The sequence below is a fragment of the Ipomoea triloba genome, chromosome 4 (genome assembly GCF_003576645.1).
Source record: "Ipomoea triloba cultivar NCNSP0323 chromosome 4, ASM357664v1".
Classification (NCBI taxonomy): Eukaryota; Viridiplantae; Streptophyta; class Magnoliopsida; order Solanales; family Convolvulaceae; genus Ipomoea; species Ipomoea triloba.
The window spans coordinates 1,122,613-1,149,456 of NC_044919.1; the positions used below are offsets into that span (position 1 = coordinate 1,122,613).

General features: G+C 35.2%; 2 protein-coding genes and 1 non-coding gene across 3 annotated transcripts; all 3 read right to left on the reverse strand.

Annotated features, from left to right (window-relative positions):
- Positions 1-8,282: 8,282 nt before the first annotated feature.
- On the reverse strand, positions 8,283-17,112 carry LOC116017144 (brefeldin A-inhibited guanine nucleotide-exchange protein 2-like). The gene is made up of 11 exons (XM_031257671.1): positions 15,920-17,112; positions 14,105-14,422; positions 13,655-14,000; positions 13,129-13,551; positions 12,744-13,030; positions 12,037-12,310; positions 11,361-11,860; positions 10,935-11,256; positions 10,368-10,743; positions 9,532-10,214; positions 8,283-9,165 (listed from the first exon to the last, which is right to left on the reverse strand). The coding sequence occupies exons 1-11, from the start codon at positions 17,110-17,112 to the stop codon at positions 8,554-8,556; spliced, it is 5,334 nt and encodes a 1,777-aa protein (XP_031113531.1). The 3' UTR covers positions 8,283-8,553.
- A 2,256-nt stretch (positions 17,113-19,368) lies between these two features.
- Positions 19,369-19,450, reverse strand: TRNAS-AGA. Its single transcript has one exon. It is a non-coding gene; the product is annotated as a tRNA-Ser (tRNA).
- Positions 19,451-20,525: 1,075 nt separating this feature from the next.
- LOC116017809 (LOB domain-containing protein 18-like) lies at positions 20,526-25,341 on the reverse strand. The gene is made up of 2 exons (XM_031258450.1): positions 24,979-25,341; positions 20,526-20,994 (listed from the first exon to the last, which is right to left on the reverse strand). Exons 1-2 carry the CDS (start codon positions 25,339-25,341, stop codon positions 20,560-20,562), a joined length of 798 nt encoding a protein of 265 aa, XP_031114310.1. The 3' UTR covers positions 20,526-20,559.
- Between the last annotated feature and the right edge of the window lie 1,503 nt (positions 25,342-26,844).

Genomic DNA, 26,844 nt, shown 5'->3' on the forward strand with positions numbered 1-26,844 from the left:
GATAGAATATAATGGTAATTTCCCACGAGACACGCTCTGAATTAACGTTAACCTATTGTTTGGCCTGTCGATCTGATCCTTTCCACCACCCCACATGCAATCCCATCCTATATTATACTAATTTTCATAATATAATACATTTACTCTTCTTTGGATAATTGGTGCATTTTTCAAGATTAACATATCATCAACTCAACTAAAACGTTAAATTATTCATAAAATGTTATATTTATTCTTACCATGTATAATCACTTGTATTTAGATAAAAATGATTTATATACTAGTTCAAATTCGTGTGTATGCAACAATACTCTTGAAAGAATTTTTCCTGAATAAGATTCGATCAAAATTGACCAGAATGCCTGATTAATCTAGGCTTACTTTAGGTAGAGAAATAATGGAAAAATGATATATATACACATAGTGAGTAAAGCTCTCACCATGCGTCATGATTCAATTGATAAAAGAAAAAAAGAGTTGTAGCTAGCTAGCGAGCTAACTCGTTTTTGGACAAATCAAAACACGTCACATAATTAAGTAAAAAGAAAAAAAAATATAGTAGAAATCAGTTTAATTGTCACTAGTATTACTCAAAAGCATTCTTTTTTTTGGGGTTTTGCCCAAGGTATTCCTCCAGCCGACAACTAGAAGACTAACCTCCGTCCCAACAGTCAGCACAGTAAGTGGTAGGGGACTGGCCAAATGGTTTGCTCCATTCACCTGGGTGGGGATTAAACCCCCAACCTCATGCTTAAGGGACGAGGTGCTGAACCACCACGCCAACCATGTTGGTTACTCAAAAGCATTCTACTACTATATATACTTCCGAATTCCACTGTCTCACTTTGTTGAAAGGGGTCGGTGAAGGGCCAAGTCTAGTACCAAGTGCCTACATGATTGTTGGGATGAGGCTTGAAGATCCAAGTCCAATACCTTATCTCTCGAAAACGTGGCAGTATAAGGAAATAAAATTGCGTCTCCGTTACGAGTTGTAACTTTTGACGTAGTGCTAGCATGATCCTAACAAGTGGTTTGTCACATATTTGAGTTAAGGCTGGCAGCCACTAAGAGGGACTCTTAACACACTTTTACACCCCATATACTCCGTATAATAAGTTATTTTTATCATATTAGTTCCCATAAAAGTGTTCACATCATCAACAATAATAAAAGTGTTCGCATCAAAAATTTAATAAGAACGAGTAAATTTTGAGTGTGGAAAATAAGAATCTATATTGAATTTTCATAGTGAAAATAATGAAACCAAAAGTAGATGAAAATAAAAGAGGATTGAGAGTGAAAGGTGATGTGAAACCGGAGAGGATGGGCAAATGCATATGATATATATATATATATATATGTGTGTGTATGTGTATATGTACACTGCATTGGGAAGTTGCGCAGCTGACACCTGACACCTTCCAACACCCACCTTAACACTCAGCTTTCACCACATTCCCCCACTCCATTATTATCTCCAACCCTCACAAAACTTCTAATCAAAACGGAGATCTGAAAAGTCAAGTTTAATACTCCTTATCTTACAGTTAAAACTTGAAGTTAATTTTTCTACAAGTATAAAGAAATAAATTATGTTATCACTATTAGTTATAATTTTTAATGTTATTGTGTTGTAAGCATTTGTTTACAAATTCTAAAGTACGGATTAGTACACTATGTAAATTTATATTAGATATGATTTAAAATGTATGTCTGGTTACATTGTATTAAGTACATTATGAACAAGTGTCTTCACACTACTCGTAGTAGTAAGTGCAGCCCAAAAAAAAATTAATAATTGTACTACATGCAATAATTGTGCAAATTGACTCGGTTCATATATTAAAATTTTTTACATGATAAAATTATACGAATAATCACAGTGAATTTTCTATGGTGTTGATAGATATGGGTGCTAATGATATGTACTACAACCATATATATTATTTTTTAATTTGTTGTATTGAGTGCAATCAATATAAGTGCTAATAGTACCTAATATAATCGAGTATATATATCATATATAGTTATACTTTTTACTATTAACATTAAACTCTTACAAAAAAAATATAGGTTCAGAGATGAACCCTAGCCTCCAAAATGGCACTTACATATTTATATGATGCATGCATGAAATGGGGATCAAAGTTTTATTAAAAAAAAAAAAAAAAAAAAAAAAAGAAGAGAAGAAAAGAAATGGGGATCAAAGACTCTATCCTAAGCCGTACGTAGAGGAAAGTTAAAGTGTCAATCCTAATGTGTACTTATCAGAATTGAAGAAGAAATTGGTGAGAAATATAGAACAAATAATTAATTTATTAATTTGTATTTTATTTTTGAATTGGTCAACGGTTCTCTCCCACCATCTTTCTTGCCTGGGAACTGAAATTAATGCAATATATATCCACACCCGTACACGTATAAATATGCGTGCAGTGTATATTGATAAAATCCACTCTGAATAACAGTAAATATTTCCCAGGAAATTAATGCCTTTTCCCATATTTTTAATTTCCATCGGTGTGGTTTGATGTTCTTCCGTTCTTTTTGAGCTCTTTGCTTTATTAATATATTTTATTTCTTTGCCTACAAAAAGAAAATTCCATATAATAAATATTCCGAAAATAAGTTGAGAAGCTTTGTTTTGCTAACAGCTACAAGATACCTGACTTAAATACTACCAATAATTAATAAAAATGGAGATATATATTTAATTTTGTTGTAGACACTAATGTACAAGTATTTGAGAATTTGCATCATCCATCAGTCTCTATGGCACGAACAACTACATGAACAAATTAGCCTGGGGTTCTCATGTTTGGGTTCAAACTTATACTATATATATATATATATAATGTTTTTGAAGTAGCAACTAGCAAATCAAGTCAAGAAGCATGCACCATGTCATGTGTTGAATTTTGTGATGAACATTGATCAAAAACAAAAGTGGGGTCTTCAAGGCTGGCATAGTCTTATTCCTTTAGAAGCAAGAAAAATATTTATTACCCTCGAAATATAACTCAATTGGTTAATTAATTTACATAAATTGTTAATAATTTTGTTTTTCTAACTATATATCACAAAGGCATCTTGCGATTAACCTCATTTACCAAAGTTTCAAGATACAAGAACAGGTAAAAGCTCTCACGGTTAGAGTTCAACCATTTTAAATTTAAAAAAATTATTAGTTTGATAAAAAAAATTAAAAAAAAAAAAGAGTAAGAAAAGAAGAAAAAGAACCTTGGGAAAAATGTTGCATCTTTGGGCCAGCACAACACAAGAATATAATCTTATAATAGTAGTTGTTAGGTTAATGCTTATCTTAATCAACCCCCACTTTGTTATTAAACTAATAAACCCATTACCTTCTCCCAATAAACAATTGATTAAGCAAGCTAATCTTGTGCAAGATTTCAACATGGACCACTCACAAACATCGAAAGAACATCTAACTTTCATGTGATGACCACCTTATTCTTCACTCTCCCTTTCAAATCTTTCACATAGTGTTTGCATGTTCTCTCTTTCTTCCCATTATAAAAGATATAATAATATTGGCGAAGGCTTAGAGGGTTGAGTCCAATATATTCTGCTACCAAAATGCAACACTGATTGTTATTCAAGTATAAGAAAATAAAGTTACGCATTTGCTGTATTAGTTATTATTTCTGACGCAATGCTAATAAGCCCTTGATTCTGACAATTGGTATTATAATATATCACTAGTTCAGAGGTTGAGCATCATGCCATCGAAACGTGATGCTAATTACTATACAAATATAAGTAAATAAAATTATGTCAACTCTTAAGCAAGTATATGAAAATAAAGTTAATTTCCGTGCAGTGGATGCTATTAGTCATAGCGCGCTTTTGACAAATACTATAATACCGATAATATTAATGTGCTCGAGTTCACATTCAGATCCTTATCTAAGTAAAAAAGTCATTAATTACCCACAATTAAGTTTGTTTGGGTTGGTGTCATAAGTTTTGGACTATTCGTGTATACATACACATATATGTACATATGCATGTATGTATAGATTTGAAGTTGATGAGTGAATTAATTAAGTAATGCAAATTGCAAAATTAATGGAATATTTTAGAGGCTAAATAGCCGACCAAGCTAAGGTTACCACGTGATTGATGATGTTGATGGTTTTGGATTTGCCCTAATAAGTCATATGCCCATCCTCATGCTTTCTTCAAGGGTTGATGATTAAGTTCTAAGTCCATATTATGTATGTACATTGTTTTAGTAATAATTTGGTTATAACGTTATGTCAACGGTTTTTTTCCCATCACATCAAAGTGATTAAAAATTGTTCTTGGTTTTATGCATAAACCCTAACTAGATACCCTATTTTAATTCCTCCTATCATCATGACTTTAATTTTGCTATCTGTTAGGATCATGATGCTAAATGGAGGTTTAGAGGGTTGCGACAAATATCCTACCACCTAAACGTGACGCTAATTGCTACACTATAAAAGTAAGAAAATAAAATCGCACTTACACTACTGGCCGGCTATACCTTTTGGCTTAGTGATATCTAACCCTTACACAAGGGCTTAATATGTCTTCAATTAGATTTAAATACCAAAAGTTATAGCTAGTAGTGAATGAGCGATGAACTTAAATTTCTTATAATTGTATAATAGCTAGCGGCGAGACCGCGAGAGCCATCTTTTGATAATAGAATGTTGGATTTGACCCTGTAGACATCTGTCTACAACGATGTTATACACATTAATATAATATTGTAATTTAATAAGTTATTTTTTAAATTTGTATATATAAAGAATTAATACTCCTGGTAACTTCCATTTTAACGTAGTTTCTAAGTATATAAATTTTATATAATAATAATAGTAAACTTAACATTATGAAAAATTGAACTAAAAATAAGTTCAGTCAACTCTTATTCACCGAACATAAAATGAGACCGAATGAGTATTTAGTTATTTTTGTTGGTTTTATTTAAATTTTTAAAAATACAGTGTCATGCTATACCACATCATAAAATTTTTACTAGTTTATTTATTTATTTATGATTATAAGTCTCCATCAGAGCTTCTTATTTTTATGCAAAAATGCCCGGTTTGAACTTTGAAACCCTATTTCAATGTCATCATATCTTAAGATTACATTATTTTTTTTATTAATAGAAATTAATTAAAAAAAGGAAGAAATGATTATTGATATATGTGTTTATATCCAATGTACAGCAATCATTATAAGAGCTTTGCGTCGTGACACAACTAATTAGTTCACACAAACACTTTGGACAAACAATAAATTCAATTAAGAATTCCGAAGCAATAATTGCTCACTTTGCACTGATAAAAAGGAGTATGTACTTATAAATTTTTATAATATAAGAACTAAAAATTATGCTTTGGGCATGTTATTTTGGTCTTCTCCAATAACATCTATAGTTAATAGCGATTAGCGAATACATAATTTTATATTTTTATTGCATTATATAATCACAGAACAGTCAATATCACGTTTTGATGAAAAGATATTAGACTTGTCACTTTAAACCTATACCCAGCATTTATGATGTTAGACTCGACCTTCTAAGTCTCCACCTCAGTCAACAGGTACTACAAATGACTAATATTATCTCATAAATATGCTTATTAAAGACTAATTTACAAACTAATATATAATAATTATGTTGATAAGAGCAGAGCTTTTGTAAGTAAGCGTGGATGTCAAAGCTTGATAGTTGAGTTCTTTAATTAAATACAATTTTAGCAACCATAAAGTCATCAAATTAAAGTAATGAATGTACATTTCAATAATAATAAGGCAAGTTGAAGGTCGGAACAACATGATTGCAAAGAACATGACATTGCTATATTATTGATTAATTTTTGTTGGAATAACACAAGAAAATGTGCCTGCCTTACAACTGTGTGTGTCCATAATCAAGTGCAAACTGATCACTTTAACTTGCGAACCTACGAACTTCTGAAGATTGAACTGCACTTACTATATGATTGCATATTGTACCGCATGCGCTCGATACGATTGCACAGTAAGGGGTCCTCCAGACATGTTTGGGAGCCGGGTATGGTGTAAAATGCTTAGCTTTTGGGTTATCACGCAAGTAAAACTACTGAATAACGACTCAAACTTAAGAATCCGATCCCTCACTGCTCCTACCTTAGAGATTAGTGAGGAGGTAAATTGCGGAATATATCTAAGTTGGCCTACAGATTATTACATACACCTTATGACTGCTAGCAAAACAAAGTGAATATTATGAACTTATTTTGAATTGGTTAACCAGTTAAACTGTGTTCGGGACAAAATACTCAATATTATATATTTATTGCTTAATTTGTCAGTAATTTTTATTGTAATTATCGTTTTCAATAAAAAGAAAGAAATCAAACAAAAAAGGCTAATGAATAAACAACTCCTTCATTATAAGTAAATTAATTAGCAATAATAATAATAATTAAAGTACATAGTTGATAACATGTAGCTTAATCTACTTAAGATTGTACATAAATGATAAAATACATGCATACATATATTTTTTTTAGTCCGTACGAGTTCGAAGATAAAATAGAAGGGATAAATGGTTTGAAAGAAACCTATAAAAGATAAAAGAGAGACAAGAATGAGAACATGTTTTGACATGCTATGCTTAATAATATAACCTACCTACAAATTTTATAAGATTAAGACTAACTATGATTATAATACCTTAATTAATTACTACAACTCTAAGATTCTCATGCATATATACACTATTCTTTACATTATAAATAAAGACAATTAGTGTAATTCAATTCTGAATTTTCGCCAACGACGATGACCATGATTGTTGGAGATTTTCACAAAATCTAAGACACTTTCGATAATTTAATCATTTAAAATTTTCAAAATCGTTATTGGTGGTCGGTACTATCAACAACTTTCTATTGATGCTCGAAGATAACCGCTGAAAATATTTTTAGATCATCAGAATGGCCAAAAACTTGATTTCTAACCGTAAACTCTATATTATAAATTGCTTTTTGAGTTTTTGGTAGCTTAGTAAAAAAACTCCAACTTTTTCAGCAGACAACAGCGTGCTAAGTTGCATAGGTAAATATGATAAGTTGTAACTAATCAAACTCCTCAAAATAATGGGAAAAATTAGGGGAAAAAATCTTGCATGTAATCTAGCTAGCTAGGGATATTAGGAATTAATAATAAATTAACCTCATAAGTATTATATCACCATAATCTTTTGCTGCAATCCAAGATTCCATATGGTAGAGAACATGATAAGAATAAGATTCCAAGTTGGTCGAACAATTGGTTTAGTAATTACAAGATTTCAAGTTCGGCTTCTTGTAAGGACTATTTATTAGCCTTTCTTGTTTGGGCCAGTTGACTATGGACAATCTAGATTGTTTATCTCCATATAATTCTTTGTCAGTTAAAGTCACAAGACGAATTTTACCCAGAACGCACATTCATGTAGGGTTTTCCCGTAAATCAAAGATAAGAATAAGATTTGTTTTGTGATAATGCTTTTTGAAGATTGCACCACTTCAATGGGGAGGGTGTTTACATTTTTAGTAAGTGTATATGTGGTAGTGTAAGTGTCTATGGAGATATTAATTAATGAGTATTTTATTTGCAAAACAAATTAAAGCTCAATCTTTGAAGATATTAAGCACTATATTAAAAGAAGAAAATCCCTGTTGGGATTAAGAAAAAACCACAAGAAAACAAACATGGAATATGTCAAAAGAGTAGTCAATCTAGCACAAATCATTTTGTGGATTGTGATGCAGCCTATTTAGGATGAAATCAAAATCTTAACTTGTGTTAAAGATAGCTAGCATAGTGGCACTTTAAGCCCCAATCCATGCTATCCTAATAAAAAAAAATTTGCCCACTGAATTATCAATTGTTATCTAGGGTTCATATTCCATTGTAAACATTTAGTAGTTTAATAGTTGTTATCTAGGGTTCATATTGCATTGTAAACCTTTAGTAGTTTAATTTATACATTCTGTACCTTTAGTTAATTGCAGGTACAAAATGTGTCAATTATACATACAAAATTTGAAGGTTATTTTTAGACCAGAATCTACAATGCAAGACAAACCCAGGTATAATTTGTCCTAAATTATCTCACGAGTCATGATCTCTTGGTTTGTTCTAGCTATCACAAAAGGTTGCTCTTTTGTACACTGGTATTACCAATTTACGGTTAATTACGACAACCATTTAACTATAGTCAAAACAGAGGGAAATAAAACCAAATATTGACAAGAAACAGTCTGTCTCCATTAACAAGAAATGCTACACCATGTATTGAAAGCTATAGTCACATCTACTGATTCTACAAAGCAGCTAACACAAAGCTCACAAATTTAACTACACAATACCAGCTGCAAATCCTGAGACGACACTGTAAAAACTATATATATTTCCAACAATACGGAGTAACGATTATTAGAAATTGATGATGATTTAAAATTGCTCAGAAACAATCAAAAATTTTCATGTATCTCCGAAAGGCCCGTGTAGGTCAGTTCAGCATGCCCTAAGCAAGACTGGACCAACCGACGAGCTCAACATGTCACTCAGGGCTGCCTGCACCTCATTTGACCCGTGTTCACAACTGATCAAACTTGAAAGTAATGGGAAGAAGCCAGGCAGGCTCTTCTCGAATGATGTGTCACCCAAACTACATATAGCATGTAGACTGCCGACAACGAGAGGCGCCCGTGCAGCCAACTCTCTACGTTTTCCAGAACCTAAAGGAATCAACCAATGAGCTTGTCCACCAACAGAAGACTGGGACATTTGTCCAGATTGTGCAATTTCAATGTAGAATAGTAGGACCTCCCTGCACAGGTTGACAAGGTGAGACTCCACTCCAGACTCTTCAAAACTAGGAGGTCTATCAACTGTAAGATTCTGTAAGAACGTTAGGCAAATTTGATAAGACTCGTTCTCGAGGCGTAGCAATGGGGGGTCTTGCATTTGGATAATGGAACTGAGTTCTTGTAGCCTTGACCGCAAAGTGACATCAGTGTTTATCTTATGCGCATGAAAAGCCACAGCATGCACAGCATCAAAGAGAATGATAACATTTTTGGCAGAAAGCTGCAATCTATACATGTTGTAGATCTCCATAAATGCCTGCCATTTTACAAAGTAAGTCCAATACAGTAAGAAACTGTCCTTAATGAAGTTTCAACAAAAACATAGCAAAAAAATAAGTTGAGAGGGGTGAAAGGGAGGAGTTTCAGTCCCAGAGTCACATATGTCTAGCAGGTAATTGGAATGATATCAGTAGTATATCACTGCTTATTTCATCTAATTTTTAAAATTTATGTTTTGTTAGGTTGTTTAATTCATCTGGTTGTCTTTGTCTTCCCTGACCAGGGTCATCAAAATGATTTTGAGTAATGATATTATCATTCAGCACATATAATCTCTACTTGATTCAAAGCAAAAGCAGCAAGCTTGATCCATATGCTACTTCTAGAGGAATAAGAAAGTTACCTGAATTAATAAAAGCTGAACAGCTGCTCTACACTTGACATCAGAAATAGCATTGTATAGTCGATGCTGCCTCAGGTTTTCCATATCAACATCAGGTGCATCTGTCCCAGCAGATTCTCCAGTGTCCCTTCTATTCATATCTTCCTCACTCAACATATTGTTACTTTCATCAAGAACAAATGAGAAATCAGGAAGTGTTGCAAGAGCTGCTTCTTTAAGAGATGAGACTACTTCAAGCCACTTGTCTTCAGAAAAAAGATTCCCAGCATTGCTCATCAGACGGACAAAAGCAGCAATGCCTATCCCGGCCAGGCTCTGGTGTGGGCGTTTGATGAAATTCACCAATAACATCAGTACTTTCCGCAGAAGTGGATTGACTGTGCTGTAAAATTTAACAAAAAGGTCCACAACCAGTTGCAGAGCCAGAGTGCATGTCTCATAAAGCCATGCATCTTGATCAAGCCCACCCTCCTCACCATCAAGTTCATGCCCCGGTGGGTTGTCACCAGAAGGATCAATAGCATGTCGTACGTAATCAAAGATTGGAAATAGGACAGATTCAAAAACTCTTTCCCACAATGGTAGAGAGAAATGATGACCATAATTGCGCAAGGTGTCAAAGAGCACTTGAAGAGCACTCTTTCTAATTTCAGGCCTTGGGTCAAAGCTAAGCTCAGACAATCCTGTGAGAAAGAACAAAATGTATGAACTTCAATGAATAATGAGTAGGTGATCACAAATTTATATGGAAGAAACTATCAAGTACTGGCCAGTTCAAAACTTCTACACTTCACACCAGGATTTAAAAGATAAAATAAAATAAATACTGTCTTTACCAGCCAACAAAGGAAACCAGAAATAAAGATGATCATCCTTGTCTGTCAAATCCCCATTTTCATTCTTTTTATCTTTTCCCTTCAGTGGTGTTGGCGAGATTTTTCCAGAAATTTCTTTGTCCTTGTTCCTTGAAGAGCCAAGTTCTCCTTCGGCAAGTTTAGCCGCACAGAATCGTAGGAATGCAATGGCATTAAGACTAATGTCCTTGTTGAACCTACTGTTGGTGAATGCAATAAGACAATTAACACAATCTGTGAAAGTTGTGGTCTCAGTCTCAGTAATGTATGGGAAATAATCTCGCACAATCTTTTCTGTTATTTCAAAAGCCAGCAGCACAATGTTTTTATGCTCATCATAAGCAGCTGTAGTAAAGACCTGAAAACAATTAGATAATTACAAATAATTAGGAACAAAAGAGCAAAAATAAAAATATGCCAAGAACAGTATATTTACCAAGATGCTGCCCAAAATGGATCATATGAAAACTAAAATCTGCATGATTTATTTCAGGAAGGTGGCATAAATATGTCATGGAAGATATGAAATGATTAGGAAGACTTCAATACCATGAACATGCTCTTCCATCCCGACTTCACATTGTTAACACGAGACAGAATCATCTGCGAAACACATCTGATTATTAATTCTCTGATTTCAACGGCATTGCTCTTACGCATAACAATCACAAATGGCTTCATAAATTCATTCTGAAAATTATAATTAGCCAGTTCCTCTCGTTCCAAGAATTTCATTGACAACTGGCGTAAGGAATCCATTGCAAATATGGCAATCGAAAGATTTTCAGAACAGCCAATGGTCACAAAGAAATCAGAGAGTACAAGCCAGATTTTTGACCAAACAAGCCTGATGCGATTCATGTTGTAGTGCCTGTTAAAGAGGAAAATTAAAAAAATGTTTACCAACTCAGAAATCAATCAAATTAACCTATGAAAGAACAGCAGCAATATAGATGGCAAATTATAGTGACATACGCTATCTCAACTATTTTTGTGAGGCTGAAAACCCTAGGATCTGATGTGGACCGCAATTCTTCCATAGAAACCTTACACAAAGCCTTGACAAAGTCAACTATCGCCTCACTGTTCAATCTTTGACTCCTTATGAATATGTGGCTCATTTCACCAACTTGTTCCAACATGTTTAAGTTGGTGACAAGATTGTTCATCTGTTCTGTTGTAAGCCCAGAAGCAGCACTGCCACTCACACCAGCACTATCATAAGATCCCCTTCTCACAGCAGAAGCTGCATTTTGAATCCTCCCAGGTCCCTTCTTTTTCAAAACAGGAAGAACATTTGATTTGGCTTGTTTTGACTTGTCAAATTCATTCTGAGGAAGTGCAAAGAAAGTGGCATCTGGAGGTGCACCCTCCCCTAAGAGATGCAAATGCTCAAACCGAGAAACACAGGTCAAGATGTGTTCCCAGGCCTCCTGTAAGTGATTTCCATCCTCATCCGCAATTGATAGTATAGCCTATTAGACACACATAAGCAAACCCATTAGCTATTAAGTTCTACAACATTTGTTAATATGAATGAAATGCTACTCATTAATTAAAACAGTAAACTATATGTAATTATTAGACTTGATAAGGCATGGTCAGCATATATATACATATATATATATATATAAAAGAAGCAAATGCAGACCTTGATGGCATCAATGTTTTTCTGTTTTATATCTGCAGGTGAGTGAAGAGAAGTGAATTTTGCGAGGGATGTCACAAAAGCATCTCGATGAGTTTTCATGGACATAGCTGCAGTGACATGGATTGCACAACGAAAGCCTTCCAAACACTGAGATATTACAATTTCATCATCACTCTGATCAAGAGGAACACTGAAAGCGGCCAACATTGGAGCCCAGCACACTTCAATCATGAATCTGAGGATCACTACATCTGTTGCAGCATAATAAGCCGACCTACAAATTGCAAATGTGCAAATTAGAAAAAGGAACTTACGTTTTCAAAAAATAAATAAATAAATAAATAATAAGGAACTTACGTTTTCAAAAAAAAAAATAATAATAATAATAATAATAATAAGGAACTTACAAAAAGAAAAAAATGCACCAGTTCAAAACTATATCCTCTATCCTTAAATAAAGAAATCTGAAATTGCCACCCCTCAGAAGAGTATTTCACATCATTTATGACCATAATCCCATAAAATGGACTTAATTCATATTTTGAGGGAGATTAGGGAGAAACACCAAGCTAAGCTATAAAACTTGACAAAAAAGGGGGATTACAATTCTCATGTAATCAGTTTAGTGCACAAAGCACTGAATGGCAATCCAGAGTAGACCAACTCCCCTCACAGCAATCAATGAAGAATGAGCCAGATAATCTTACTCTGATTTTCGAGCTTTTTCTTTAAATTGCTCCTGCATTTGTCTAACAAGGTCATCACTGGTTTCCACATTTCCTTCTCGCTTGCGAATCACAATGTTCAGGATGTTATCTAAGCCTAAGATTCTGTTGGAATTCACTGATTGTCTCTGTTGGGCAGCCAAATCATCTTCCTTCATTTTAATCTCATTTCTTGATATTCGCTCATACAAAGATCTCAAATACTCCTCTGGCAAATCTTTTCCATCATCAATCCCACGATTGTTCCTTATGAAATCATCAGCTGACATCTGCATCATTTACATATTTAGAGTTCTACCTAGGCATAATTCAAATAAATTGAATAGTCTTTTCCACATAAGTGAAATAACAGAATGAATGAATATACCTTGGTCTTGACCATAGCATTATGAGCATCAGTATTAAGCAGTATAACAGAGTAAGCTAGAACATAAGCCGTGTCTGCACTGGTAAAAGCCTTTGGATTACATTTGCAATAACGCTCAGCAAACTTTTCCATAATGCGGTCTATCTTCTGTGCCTCACCCGGCAGCCTGAACCCCTGTAGGAAAGCCCTGATTGCCTCATCAAACTCCATACTTTGGAAGTCAAAGGACTCCACATAGGCATGCATTACTTTCAGAGGTAAGTCCTCCCTCTCCCCCAGATAATCACCAATCAAGGTCTTATTCAACCCAGATGCATTTTTAAGGAAAGTAGCTATCTCTTCAGCTGAGTCCCCCACTTTATTGGCTTTTATCAGGAATTCAATTCCTTTCTTTGGTTTACGATTAAAAAGCGATATGCCTTCCTGTCATGAATTTAAATTAGATTCCATAAGACCATCTCTGGCTATAGAGTTGGCAAATAATATTGCTAGCATCTATTCAAGGTTAATGAAATTTGTTCCCAACCTGAAGCTCAAGCTTGTAAGCACGACGCTGCTCAATTACTGCAGCATCAGAAACATCACTGGAGGCTTCAGAAAAAGAATCTGACGCTTCAGCAGCCTCGTCCATGCTTCCATTGGCCATAGGAGGGCTACCAGGTTCAGAATCATTTTCAGCTGGCTCATTTTTCTTAGCTGAAAGAGGATCTGGTATTCGCAATTGCTTGTTCATCCAATCTCCCATAGACTTCAAGATGGCCACTAAACATTTCATAGCTTCCATCTTCATTATTGCTTCTTGTGGGGGCAACAATGTTGTTGCAGTACCAGGTGGGACACCCTGAGCAGTTTTAAGAAGTCCATTGACCATTCTGAAAGGATAAGTAGAATAATTAGGATGGTGCAAACATATAACTATGACCAGGATTTGGAATTAAAGAAGTAATTAAATTATGCTGAGGAGAGATGAGCATACCTCTCAAATATGTTTGAAGAATTGACATCACAGTCATAGTTAAGGAATATATCTACCAAAATTTGTGAGTCTACGCAAAGCTTCTCAAGAAACCGAAGTACTATCATTTTCTGATGAAAACTTGGTTGAGAAACATTTTCCAACACTCTAAGGACAATCATGGGGAAAAAGACTCCAATTTCTGCCTTCAGTCCAGCTCTAAATCTTGAAACCAGACTCATAAAAATTGAGCAAGAAAGCTGGAAAACAATCATAAGGCTTGAAGCACTGTTCTTCAGTAGTGACAAACACAAATACTGCTTAATAGCACCTAAGAATCTGTAACACAGAGAGGAAGCAAAGTCAAGACTCAAGAGTATATTATGATCTGATGCTCATAGCTATAGTGAAGCAGCAGACGAAGAATCCAAACATAACATAAGGGAAACAACAATATAAGCCAGGCAAAAAAAGGGCCTCGCTTTACAGTTGAACTTAACAGGCCATGTAGCAAAAATGCAGGAGAGGTGAGTTTATGATATACCATCTTAAAAAAACATTCAATGAGAAGCAGATGAACTACACAACTTTTAAGGATGTTCCCACCCGACTTTCAAAGGGTCCAATAAAAAGTAGTCAGAAATCACTGCTAACAAGGAGTTTTAGTAATTTATTACTGTCAACTATCAACAAAAACTTCATTGTCGCAATTAGCCTCCTATTGATAGTGTTTATCTCCTTTCTCATGAGTATTACTGTCTTATCAAAAACTGATGGCTTAATAAGAAGTCCTCAGTTACAAAATTTGCAGGTGACTCTGTTTCAAGCTAATTATACAATAAATGCTCAAAGGGTTGATTCAAAGCATGCCTATACGAATCAGTAAGGTGTTAATTCTAAAATCACTTTATTCTACACTAGCTGTTATTTCAAGTGTACCAGCTGAAATACTTGCAAATCAAGCATCCAACTAAATTAATTTAGATACACCACCAAAGCTAATTAAACTAAAACAGGAAGTGCTTATTTAAGGGCTATTTGTTATATGCACTTTTACTTTTTATCCGTTTTCCTTTATTTTGTTTATTTTCTTTAGGTGGTGTTGGGAAGGGGGATCAATGATGTTTGATATAGATGCTTATTTATGAACAGTTGTGAGGAGGAAATAAGAAGCTTTCACTTTAGACCATGCTACTACTACTCATCAACAAATTTAAAAATAAAAAACATAAATAGCTAGATAAATAAACCAAGGAACAACCTTGTATTAGTTGAAGTGGTACTCCTACGTCTCCTCCTACAATGCACTTTATTTCTTATAAATAAGTTGTAGAAACAGCATATTATTATTATTATATATAACAATCAAAACATATTGAAAAAGAAAAGGAGCACAACGAAACAGTGTGATTCTTCCACTGTTTAACATATTCTTTGTTATGATATTCCAAGTTGTGCTCAACTTTATTGCTTCTTTCAGAAGTATCGGAATTGACTCATTCCTTTACCGCACTTGGCATGCAAGAGTCAGCACTATTAATGTGTAAGATGCAGAATGGTATTATGCACACAGCACATAGACAGTTGTGTGTATGATTCAAAACAAATTTACTTAGATCTGAGTTTTGCCATCCCCCACCCCACCCCTCTCTCAACTTACATGCACAACACACACCAGATCAGCAAGGATACATGAGTTAAAGAAACATAACCTAAGCATACATTTTTCACAAAGTTGAAAACCCAAAAAGAATCAAGGCAATAATTATAAGTTATGACAGTAATGATCAGTAACAAGGTTATATCACAAATCATAAGTTAACTTTCTGGTCATACCTATCACTTGTCCTGAAAACTGCACCTGCATTCTCCAATAATATTTTGAGCAATTCCAATGCCACAATCTTCCCCTTCATCAACTGTGGATCTGCCATTGCCTCCTTAGGTGGCGTCTTCATGGAGAGTTTACACAATGCTCTAAACACCAGGAATGCATCTCGTCTCAACTTATTCCCGATTTGAACTTCAAAATCTTCATCCCTCTCTCCCTCACCATCCACCAGCTCCTCTTTCCGCCCCTCCAAAGCTGTCTTATACATACTGATCTCCCAGTACTTGGCATCCAGCATATCCTTGTCTGTTGAGTCCAACAAATCAGCAGGGTTAGTCGACTCCACAGTGGAGGTAGTAGTTTCAAATGCACCATCATGAGCTCCCATAGTATTGGTTGAACCCTTTGGAGTAGCCGGATTCAAAACTCCATCAATATCATACATAATTTTAGTAATAAATCCCTGAACAAACATTGTCATTGACGCATCTCCATCATTCTTCTCCGGAGGTTCCATCATCTCTGCCACCACAATAGGCTGCACTGGTACAGTAGACGAATCTGCCTCCATTCTCCTGAACACAATTACCAGCATTTGGACCAGTGAGGCCTTGGCAGTAGTCTGATTCACCACATTTTTGCTTCCTAAGTATAAATCATAGCACGTTCGCACAACCTGCAATAGAGAATCCCCGTGGATTCGGAGCGAGAGGGACGTGACAGCCGATAAAAGCGATTTTATAACGAGCAATTCCACGGATTCGTCGCCAAGATCATGACATTTGCAAACAGACTCGATGAGTTTCGCTAGAAGCTTGCCATCCGGGCCAGCGGTAGGGTCAGCCTCTCCGCGTAGGTAAGCATGCGCGATGAGTCTCTGGACGGCGTCAAGAGCCGGCTCAACGATCTTGAGATGACCGGTGGCAGTCGCGTTGATGAGCGGACTGAGGATAAGCTCGGAATCCGCGAACGAGAGCTCCAGTAGGACGCCAGGAGGCGTAGAGGCGTCAGGATCGGATTGATTGGACGGGGAAGTAGGCGAGACAGGGATAGGGGTGGAGGCAGTAAGGAATTCAATAACTGATTTGCACTCGTGAGCGAGCTTCGAGTGCTTGCGCCACGAGCCATTCTTAATGATCTTCTCGAGCGCAGGGATTACGACTTGGCCTAGCCGGGAATCGGCTTCCGGAGAAGCCATTCCCTCTTCCTATTCCGACTACTCTACCTTATCTTACCTTATTACACCACTAAGCCAGATCTGAGCTCCGAACCAAACCACCGGAACGCGTCTCGTCTCGTCGCGCGCAATGTAGTGGTAGCGAACAAGGAAACGGCGGCGACGGCGACGGTGACTGAGAGCGGCGTAAGGGATCCGTGGCGGAGATTAGCGGAGAAGAAGCAGAAATGAAGCGAGTCTAGATCGCGATTGGCGAATTTGATACAAGTCTAACCGCTATACGAAGTACGGTCAAAAGAAACAGACACTGGGGTGGGCTAAGTATATCAGGAAAGGGTAGTGATGGATGAAGCATTGAAGCTGCCCAAATCAAGAAAATACAAATTTTTTCCTTATATATTTTATTTTTCTAATCTAAAAATATTTTTAAAAATTACCCACAGATATGGAACCAAAAAAAAAATAATTAAATGCGTGAATGAGAAAAAACAAATAATAGTAACAATTATCCCGTTCACTATTAATTGGAAAAATATTTTGTTGGGTGAAACCCAGGGTCACCACCGTAGCTAATCCCTAGCTGAGTGTATTAATCCCATCCAAAGTCAAGGATCGAACCTTGAACTTTAGTTAAGGATGAATGAGTCATTTCCACTCAACCAAACCCTCCAAATTCAAACAATATAAGGGTAAACTTTTCCATCCCAACACAGTAACCTTACTAATATATATATAAAATGATAGTTATGCTCTCACGGACTTAGATCACTGGTTCAGTAAGCTGTATTTCAAAGAAGAGACCAAGATTTGAATCTCGACAGTGACAATATGAGGATTATGCTTAAAGTGGGCAGATACCTTTATGCAATGTGCGTATTGACATTTGGTCATATCTGCTGAACCATTGAGTCACCGTGATTTACATTCTCACAAATGTTATGTCGGGCTGGGGTGTGGGGAGCCGTTAGAGTTGAGCGACTTTTGGGAGAATAAAATGACCGCTACGATTTTTGATAAATAAAACTAAACTTTTTTAATAAAAAAAAATAACGCTATCTCTTTTTATCTGAAATAATGGGCAGAATAATTTTATATCATGGTCATAATTGTCATAAAATCAAAGATAATGTAATGTGGGATGATCTTTATAATAATCAAATCATGATCTCATAACTTTTATGAATTGTACATTATGTGAGTTCTATACTATATTTTTTTTATAAAATTAAATTTTATAGGATATCTTAAATTAAATCAATATTAGTCTCGCAATGGTGAGAATATCGAATGTTTAAAAAGAATTTATGATTTCACGAGTTGACAAAATTGTCATAAGTGCAATATTGAAATGTTAGTTAATGTAATTTTTTTTTTTTTTGAAGGTTAGTTAATGTATTGTTTTACCTAATTGTTGACAATTATGTTCATTATGGAAATCTCTTTTTAACATATACAATTTACACCACATCAACATGATGTCCGGTGATAATAGAAAACTTTTCAAAATATATATAATCATTTTAATTTTAGAAAAATATTAAATTGATGAATAACAATAATAGTCACTAATCATTGTTCAAAAGGGACTAAAATCATACAAAAATAGAATCGTAATCAATAATTAAAAGGATAATAATGTGAGGTAACAATTTGTTTAGATGACGGAGAAAATCCATAATTATTACTCAAGGACATACATCGCTTATATGTAATAACTTAAGAATTACACATGATAGGTAAATTGCATTAAGAAAATCTCATGTGATTACTTCCTCCGCTCATGTGTAATTACTCTCAAACTATACATGTGAGGTGAATTACATTATGAAAACTTCACGCGACGGATTCAACAAAAAGAATTTTAATAATAATTAAATTTGTGATATTTAAATACGAAAATTATGTTCTCACTCAACTTTACGCGACGGATTCAACAAAAAGAATTTTAATAATAACTAAATTTGTGATATTTAAATACGAAAATTATGTTCCCACTCAACCATACTTTCAAGGCGAGGTAACACCTTATTGTCAGTTATGAGTTTGAGAAGAAAGTTATTATACCATTAATTAAACAAATCCTCTATTTTAAGATACCTAATTATTGGATATTATGTAGCTATTTATATTATCAAACATTATCTAATATCTAATACGGAGTACTTAAGAGAATATAGAGGGTTGTTTTGGGCTCCCGTACGGCCCATTGGGCTGTCAACACTTGATAGCCCATAAAATGACAACCCATTGGGCCCAACAGTTTTTAAAAACAAAAGTCGTGGTCGGCAGGATTCGAACCTGCGCGGGCAAAGCCCACATGATTTCTAGTCATGCCCGATAACCACTCCGGCACGACCACAATTGCGTTGGCCTCAAGTGTTTAAGTTATTTTATTCGTATTCTCAGCTCCTTTTGGGTCCAAGAGGATCTGTATCCTTGGAAATTAACAAAGTAAATAAGTAATTAATGAAAGATCCAAGTTTAAATTTTAAAGTTTAGTTATTTATTGCATTGATAGTATTGAGTATAAATAAGCATGCTATATGTTTGATTTACGAAAAAATCTCGCATTCTCTACTTAAATGTGTGTTATGTGTAAAGCTCATATTGTGACAAAAATCGGTAAATGATTATAATGAGATAAACCAGATGTCCAACTCAAACCAAGAAGGTCAATATGCCCGTAAAACCTTGTAACTACTAAATCAATTGGCAGACTAGCTTGACTGGAAATAAATATGGTATACCTAATTATATCATGTATTATTGACATTAATGTGATAGTACTTAGTATATCTAAGTATAATGCTAAAATATATCTAATTGCACTAAGTATTATCGCTCAATAATACCTAAAACATAATAAAGAAAAGAAAAGAGTTAATGTCACATTGGGTCTTCTGGGTATGGTGATTTTGTTACGTTTAGTCCTAAACTTTCAATATTCAAATTGTTACCATATGTGGTCCAAATTTACAACTCATGGTCCTTCAACTTTTAAAATTTATCGAGCTGTGGTCCTTCTAGAAGGACCATGCATGTGTGGTTAAAATTTGATAGTTGAAGGACTATAGGTGATTAACTTGGGCTACAAATGGTAACAATTTAAAAGTCGAAGAACCACGAGCAGTTAATTTAAAAATTTAAGACTAAACATGATAAAATCAGTATACTCGGAGGACCCCAAATGTAATTAACTCAAAAGAAAAACATAAATTGGATACAATTTTCCATAACTATAACTAGTATATGAATGAAATCGGCATTAGTAAATGCTAGTACAAGGAGGAAAGAGAAGGGCCAATATGATAAATAGGGTAAAATTTAAGGATCAGTAATTGGATTTAAGAAGAAAAGAGGACCAAAATTACAAATAGGCAAGTTATAAAGCATGCCATAGTCAATTATATCATTTTTTAATAATTAATCTAAAAATCTCGCCGTCGCCGCCGCGGCCGAGCCGCCGTCTCATTTGGAGTGCGGCGGCGGAGCCGCCGACGAAGGAGCGTTTGTGCATGGCACCGTTGGAGACCCATGCCTGTGCATGAGTTCGCGCGCCAGTTCTTGAAGATCTCCGCCGCCGCTGACGGCGGCGGAAGACGACGATGACGTCATGTCTACCCTTGTTGCGGCGGCGGCGCCGAAAAGCTGGCGGGGGTCCAGCTGGCGCGGCTGAATGGCCCACGCGGGCTGCACCATGGGGTCAAACAGGGACGAAAGGTCATAGGTTGCGGGCATCATCGGCACGCCGGTGGGGAGGTCGGCGATGTTTAGAACCGGCGGCGGCACGAACAGCGGCGGCTGTGGCTGCGATTGCTGCGCTGCCGGCGGCGGAGCATTCGGCACCTCCAGCGTCGCTAGGTGGGCTTGTAAATACGCCAGCTCTGCTTGTAGGTTCACTACCTGCACATTAACAAATGAATGTATACCACTATTATACACATTAAGCTTACAATTCTACCAAATGCACACTAGTACAGAATCAGCCATTTACTTCCGATGCTGAGGACAATATGCGTCCAAAGTTGTCCAGACACATTGTCACAAAAGCAATACCTATGCAAACTGACAAAATATGACACACCTACTCGAAGGTATCGAAGGTGCGGGACGAAACATGCATTTTTTTCTAAAGTAATAAGGATGAATGTATTAATAAAGATCAAAGAAATTCTGAATATAAGGAGGTCAGGTAAATCCGACACTCGGACCATATTGAGAGCCAGATGCTCGTGCAGGGGAATGAACAATATGTTTTGCTGACCGAACGGACACATCTAATAGAAATAGCAGAAAACGAGCTTATAAGGAGTTCACAATCATTAATAATAAGACCTCTGATCTATAATTTCATTAAATTACAATTAGGACTAATAAGATTTTGATAAAGAGGAAGACAATCCATCTCCATGATATAAATAGATTTATATAAATTATTGTTTTTTCATAACATGAACAAGAAAAAATTACAGAAGTTATATTGCCCATATTTTTATTTTTATTTTTGAAAGAAAACAAGTCATTGCATTAATGAATAATCAAAGCATTACAGATAAAGAGAGTGGTCACAAGTCAGAACTCATAACCCAAACTTCTGAACAAGAATGAAAGTCAAGGGATCGAGTAAGTAAACTAGCCACCTAATTCGTAGAACACTTAACATGAAGATAGAATTATATGGCTAACATATACAAAGGAATAAATGGTAAAATAGATTATTTTATTTACATTGAAAATGACAAATAAATAGATTTATTGTAAACACTTTCAATTTAGACACTACTTCTCAACCCCATTTTTTAGATGATGCCACTTTTTCCTAATTTCTCCTTAAAAAAAAAGGGTTAAATTTTATGGTATTTTAAATGCAATTTGTTAATTACTTAATTTCATAAGACGATTTGTGATTTAATATGATCCACTTAGGGAATTTATATAACATTGTCTATATTATTGGTCAGAGAAGTCTAGGTTGTTCGTAATTGATTGATTATAACTGAAATGGACAAAAGACAACTCCTACAAAAGTAACAAGGAGTCTGGTTAGGAGGAAACTAGAGTGAAAAGAATTGTGATTCGGTGAGAAAATAATAAAGTGAGAATTTAAATTCCATTGTTTGGTAGACCGAATATGATGGTGGGGAATTAAAAGGGAAGAAATTTATAAAGACTAAAATAACCTTATATAATAATAATATAGTAATAAGAATAAGGGTAAAATAGTCATTATTCACCATGAAATTACGGAATTGCAGTTCACTCCAACCAAACCATGGAATTACAGTTCTATGGAGTTTGGTAGGAATGAAATTACAATTCCATCCTACCAAACATCTCATAAAATTTAAAATTTTGTAGTTAATTAGTCAATTGTCCGACTAATTTAGTTGGGATTACCAAACTGCTTTTGACTTAGAACTATACGTGCTCCTATTATTGGAGGCATAATTGGTCTACCCAACTAAACAAATCCCACCTCCCAATAAAAGAAAGCAATCAAACTCTAAGTAAAAATAGAAAAACAATAAAAACTCAATTAAATAACCTTGAAACAAACTTCCAAATCAGTCAAGCAGACAAGAAGCAAGGATTGATGCGTTAATTGTAATTAGTCAAATAATCAATTTCTAAAACAATTAAAACCAAAACGTGGCTTTCGGACGACGATGATGGAAAACAGATTTAGAATGCGACGACAACTTCCATAGACGGAGGATTTAGCTTCCGTTGAAAGCAACCTAATTAACGCCGAGATTACAAACCTTTGACGCCGTTAAAAATAGTATTAATGACACGTATAATGAGGATTATGGATAACACATTGAACTGCACGCTAACGGAACAGCAAGCTAATTAAGCTAATTCCCTACTTGACCATAATTATGGTTAATAAAATTTATTTATTTTCATTATTATTTAATTCCCAAATTGAGCATATATGTTGCTTGAAAGCAATTCCCAAAACCCAAAAACTTGTATCTTGCCTAACTCTCCAAGCAACACCCTCGGTCCAAAAGAAATTGCAAAACGAGCAGAACATGATTCTCATATCAAAAAAGTCAAAAATTCGATTCTTATTAACACCCTCAGGACCCCCAAAAGAAAAGAAACACACTCGTAACATATTTTCATTATCACTTAAATTTTAAAAATAATAATTATTTTATTTTGTTTAATAACAAAATGTAAAAAAATGACAAATGAAAAGGGTAAATAATATGTTGCTAATTTAGTAACTTTTTGGTCTTTTAAAATTTAAAGTCGACGGTTATACTTAATGATAACGTTGAAAGGGAGTGAGTAAATTAAAATTTTAATATTTTTTTTCATGTAAATATTTTATTGCTATTATTATTATTATTATATTATGATTAATATATACAATGGAGTTTGTAACGTAAAAAATTAATAATTATTTAATTATAAAGTGTACGTGAAAGTCAATTGAAGATGAAAACAAGGCAACGTCGACCATAAAGGAACTGAAACCCTGAAAGTATGAATAGACGAACGGTTCCCTTAAAAACTGCAAATATTTTTGAGTGTTGTCAAGAAAAAGATACAACCTCATGATAATGTGTTAATAAACCAAACAAAAACCAAAAACATCAAGAAAAAAAAAAAAGAATTCTTGATTTCAGCACAACGTTCAACTGTTCCCCAAACGCACCGCATCATGGTCCTCTAATAAATGCTTCCAACACTTTTCATTTTAAAAAAGTCGTTCATCAGTTTCGTTTTTATTTTTAAAAATATTTTGAAACCGTGAACCGATATTACATTGTAACAAATTCAGTAGTAATAAAAAAAAATTAAAAAGAAGAAGTAAGGAAGTAGGAACATTAGACCATAGCCTTCATAGGCCAACTCAAACCTTAAAGCATACTCAATGCAACCTTAATGTGAGGGTGAAAATATATATAATATAATCTTGACCATGACCAGAAATCGAATTCAATGTTGGGTAGTCGAATTTTTTTTTTTTAAATCTCTCAACTTTAAATCACTTTTGTATGATTGAACATGATTAGGATTTTATGGGATTTTACGGGGCATGTTTTCATTAATTTCTTTTAAAAAAAAAACATGAATATATGATTGAAAATATATTTATATTATATTGTTAATTAGTCTTGTAGTATGAAATCTGCTCTTCAACCTTTTTTACTAAGAAGAAGAAAGGCTTTGACGTGTCTGTAAAAGGGAGAGTTGAGAAGGGAAGAGACTAAAAGCGGAAGCAAGCAAAGTTTGTAACGGAATATGAGGTTTACCAACTATGGTGATAAGACAGTGTTTGGATGTGAAGGTCAGGATGTCTAAGTCGTCAACTATTATCGGAATTTATAGGGGAGAAATCAGTCTTTTATCCAAACATGCACCAAAATTCTTCCCCGACCCATAATCTACCACCCAAAAATTAACTGATTTGTCTATACCAGCTATACACCAAAATTATTCTTGCACACAAAATTGATAAAAGACCTAAGTTTTAGCCTACAATCTATCACCTAAGAACTAATTGACTGACCCTATGGGCTATGCACCAAAATTCTGGCCTTAACCCATAATTTACCACCCAAAAATTAACTGATTCGCCTGTACCGGCTATGCACCAAAATTATTCTTGCACATAAAAGACTATATTTTGAACCCACAATCTACCCCTGAAAACTAACTGACCTGCCCGTGTGGACGATGCACCAGAATTTTTACCCACAAACGGCAAAATCCCATGTCCGACGCCCCACACTCGAACCGACACAACTAGTGAAGGCGATAAATCGCGATAACTCAGTAGACTATTAGGAGAAAGACTGGTGTCTCTGGTGTCAAAATTCTTTAGAGAGAGAGAGGGAGGAGAGAGAGAGAGGGGGTGGAGGGGCGTACCTGTTGTTGAAGGGCGAATATATGGGCGACGCAGCCGTAGACGGGGTCGCGGAGGCGGGACTGAGCTTCGTAGCAGATGGTGATGACGGCGTCGAGCCGCTTGTGGACCGGAATATGGAGGAGGAGCTTGGAGACGTTGCTGGCGCCGAACACCTTGTGCACCGCCGCGAAATGGGCGGCTCCTTGCTCCGAGTCAAAGTACGGCGCGAATATGCACCCCGGCACGCACTTCCTTCTCAAGAACTTGCATGCCCCGCATGGCCCGCCGCCTCCGCCGCCGCTGCTTCCTCCTCCTCCTCCGCCGCCGCCCGGCCCGGCTCCGCCACCAGCAGCTGCACTGCTAGTACTGGGATTTGAGCTCATGATCGACGACTATATATCTTTTCAGCAAAGAAAGAAAGACAGTATAGATCAATATGTATATATATCTGTCACATAATTAATTAACTTAGGGTTTTCTTAACCATGATGATCAGATTCTTGAAGAGAAATGAATTGAAGGTTTAAGAAAGAAGGGTTTCTAGGGTTTGTTTGTTTGGTGATATGATGTATATGTATATATATATATATATGTATGTGTGTATATATATATATTGTGTGTGTATATTTCTTGGGTAACATTTGTTAGACTGTCTCATTGGTCAGATCTTTAATTAATGGGTTGAAATTTTGACCTGAGATTTGACCCGTCTCACAGATTGAGACTTGTAAGACAGCCTTATACAAGTTTTTGTCATTTTTTTTTTAATTTTTCTTTTTTAATGTATTTTTAATTTATATGGATTGTGAAAGTTTAATTTGGGGTGGTGTTTAAACACTGGGTGAAGTCTTTAAAGCCACGTTAAGAAGCAAACCCCCCCACCCCTACCCACCCCGCCACCCCCCATTTAGTTGCTTGCGTGAAGCAAGCATGACATAAACCAAACTGCCTTTTATAACAAAAAGAAATTATCGTAAATTGTTTAATTTTTTCCTTAAAATTCTACCTAGCTTCAATCATCTCGTGAGTTTGGTCCTTTCGGCTATGTCAAAGTGGTCGTCTCTCATGCTTTTCATTCCCTTATCTCCCTCTCTTCTAGCATAGCTTGTGGAATTTTGTGATGTAAACTACAATGCTTCATAGTTCCAAGCAGAGCCTCGTGATTGGGTATGCTTGGAATTGGTTTGACATGTGTATAGAGAAGCAATGGAGATGACGAGACTTTTACTGGATGTCAAGGAAAACACGTAGTCACTATCTTTTCTATATATTTCTTATGGGACAATTGTAATCATTTTTCGGTTATTCCTTTTAAATGCTTTTCTTGTGTAATAACTCGTAATTAAATTATACAAAATAAGTAAACCATACTAGAAAGACTCTATGTGACGGCCTGGCAGGCTTAAATGCTCGACTAATAATGTATTGATAAGAATATAATTGAACTCGTGACTTATAGGCATGAAAATCATGTTCTATCGACCACTACTTCAGGAGCACTTTCAATCCTTTTTGTTTGACCGAGGACTTGATTGGCATGATTTTGTCATAGTTTGTGTGAGTTAATTTCAGAAATGGTCATTCATGCTATTGACTTTTACTAATTTTTGTTCTCGATTTTTAATTTGACCAAAGTTGGTCTCTTAACTATTGATTTTGTACCAACTTTGGTCCTTCTGTTAAATCTATATTAAATAGGTGTTAAAATTGAGGGCAAAAATGTAAAACTAAATATTTGAGCCTTTTATATATTACTGTAAATTATCTAACTAGATGTGGAGTGTTATTGTATATTTTATTGTCGTATTATGGGCTTTTTTTTATTGCTTTATTTGATAGCAAAAACATAGAAAAGGGTACCAGTATGTTATTATTTTTTTGTTTTC

Bases quoted from the DNA above. Each gene is read 5' to 3' on its own strand.
- LOC116017144 (XM_031257671.1), bottom strand. From the start codon at position 17,112: ATGGCTTCTCCGGAAGCCGATTCCCGGCTAGGCCAAGTCGTAATCCCT. The intron at 14,423-15,919 runs GTATGACCAGAA...TCTGTGTTACAG, and splicing joins GTTTTCAGGACAAGTGATAG to ATTCTTAGGTGCTATTAAGC. The intron at 9,166-9,531 runs GTAACTTTCTTA...GTAAAATGGCAG, and splicing joins TTCAGCTTTTATTAATTCAG to GCATTTATGGAGATCTACAA.
- LOC116017809 (XM_031258450.1), bottom strand. From the start codon at position 25,341: ATGAGCTCAAATCCCAGTACTAGCAGTGCAGCTGCTGGTGGCGGAGCC. The intron at 20,995-24,978 runs GTACGCCCCTCC...GTTAATGTGCAG, and splicing joins TATTCGCCCTTCAACAACAG to GTAGTGAACCTACAAGCAGA.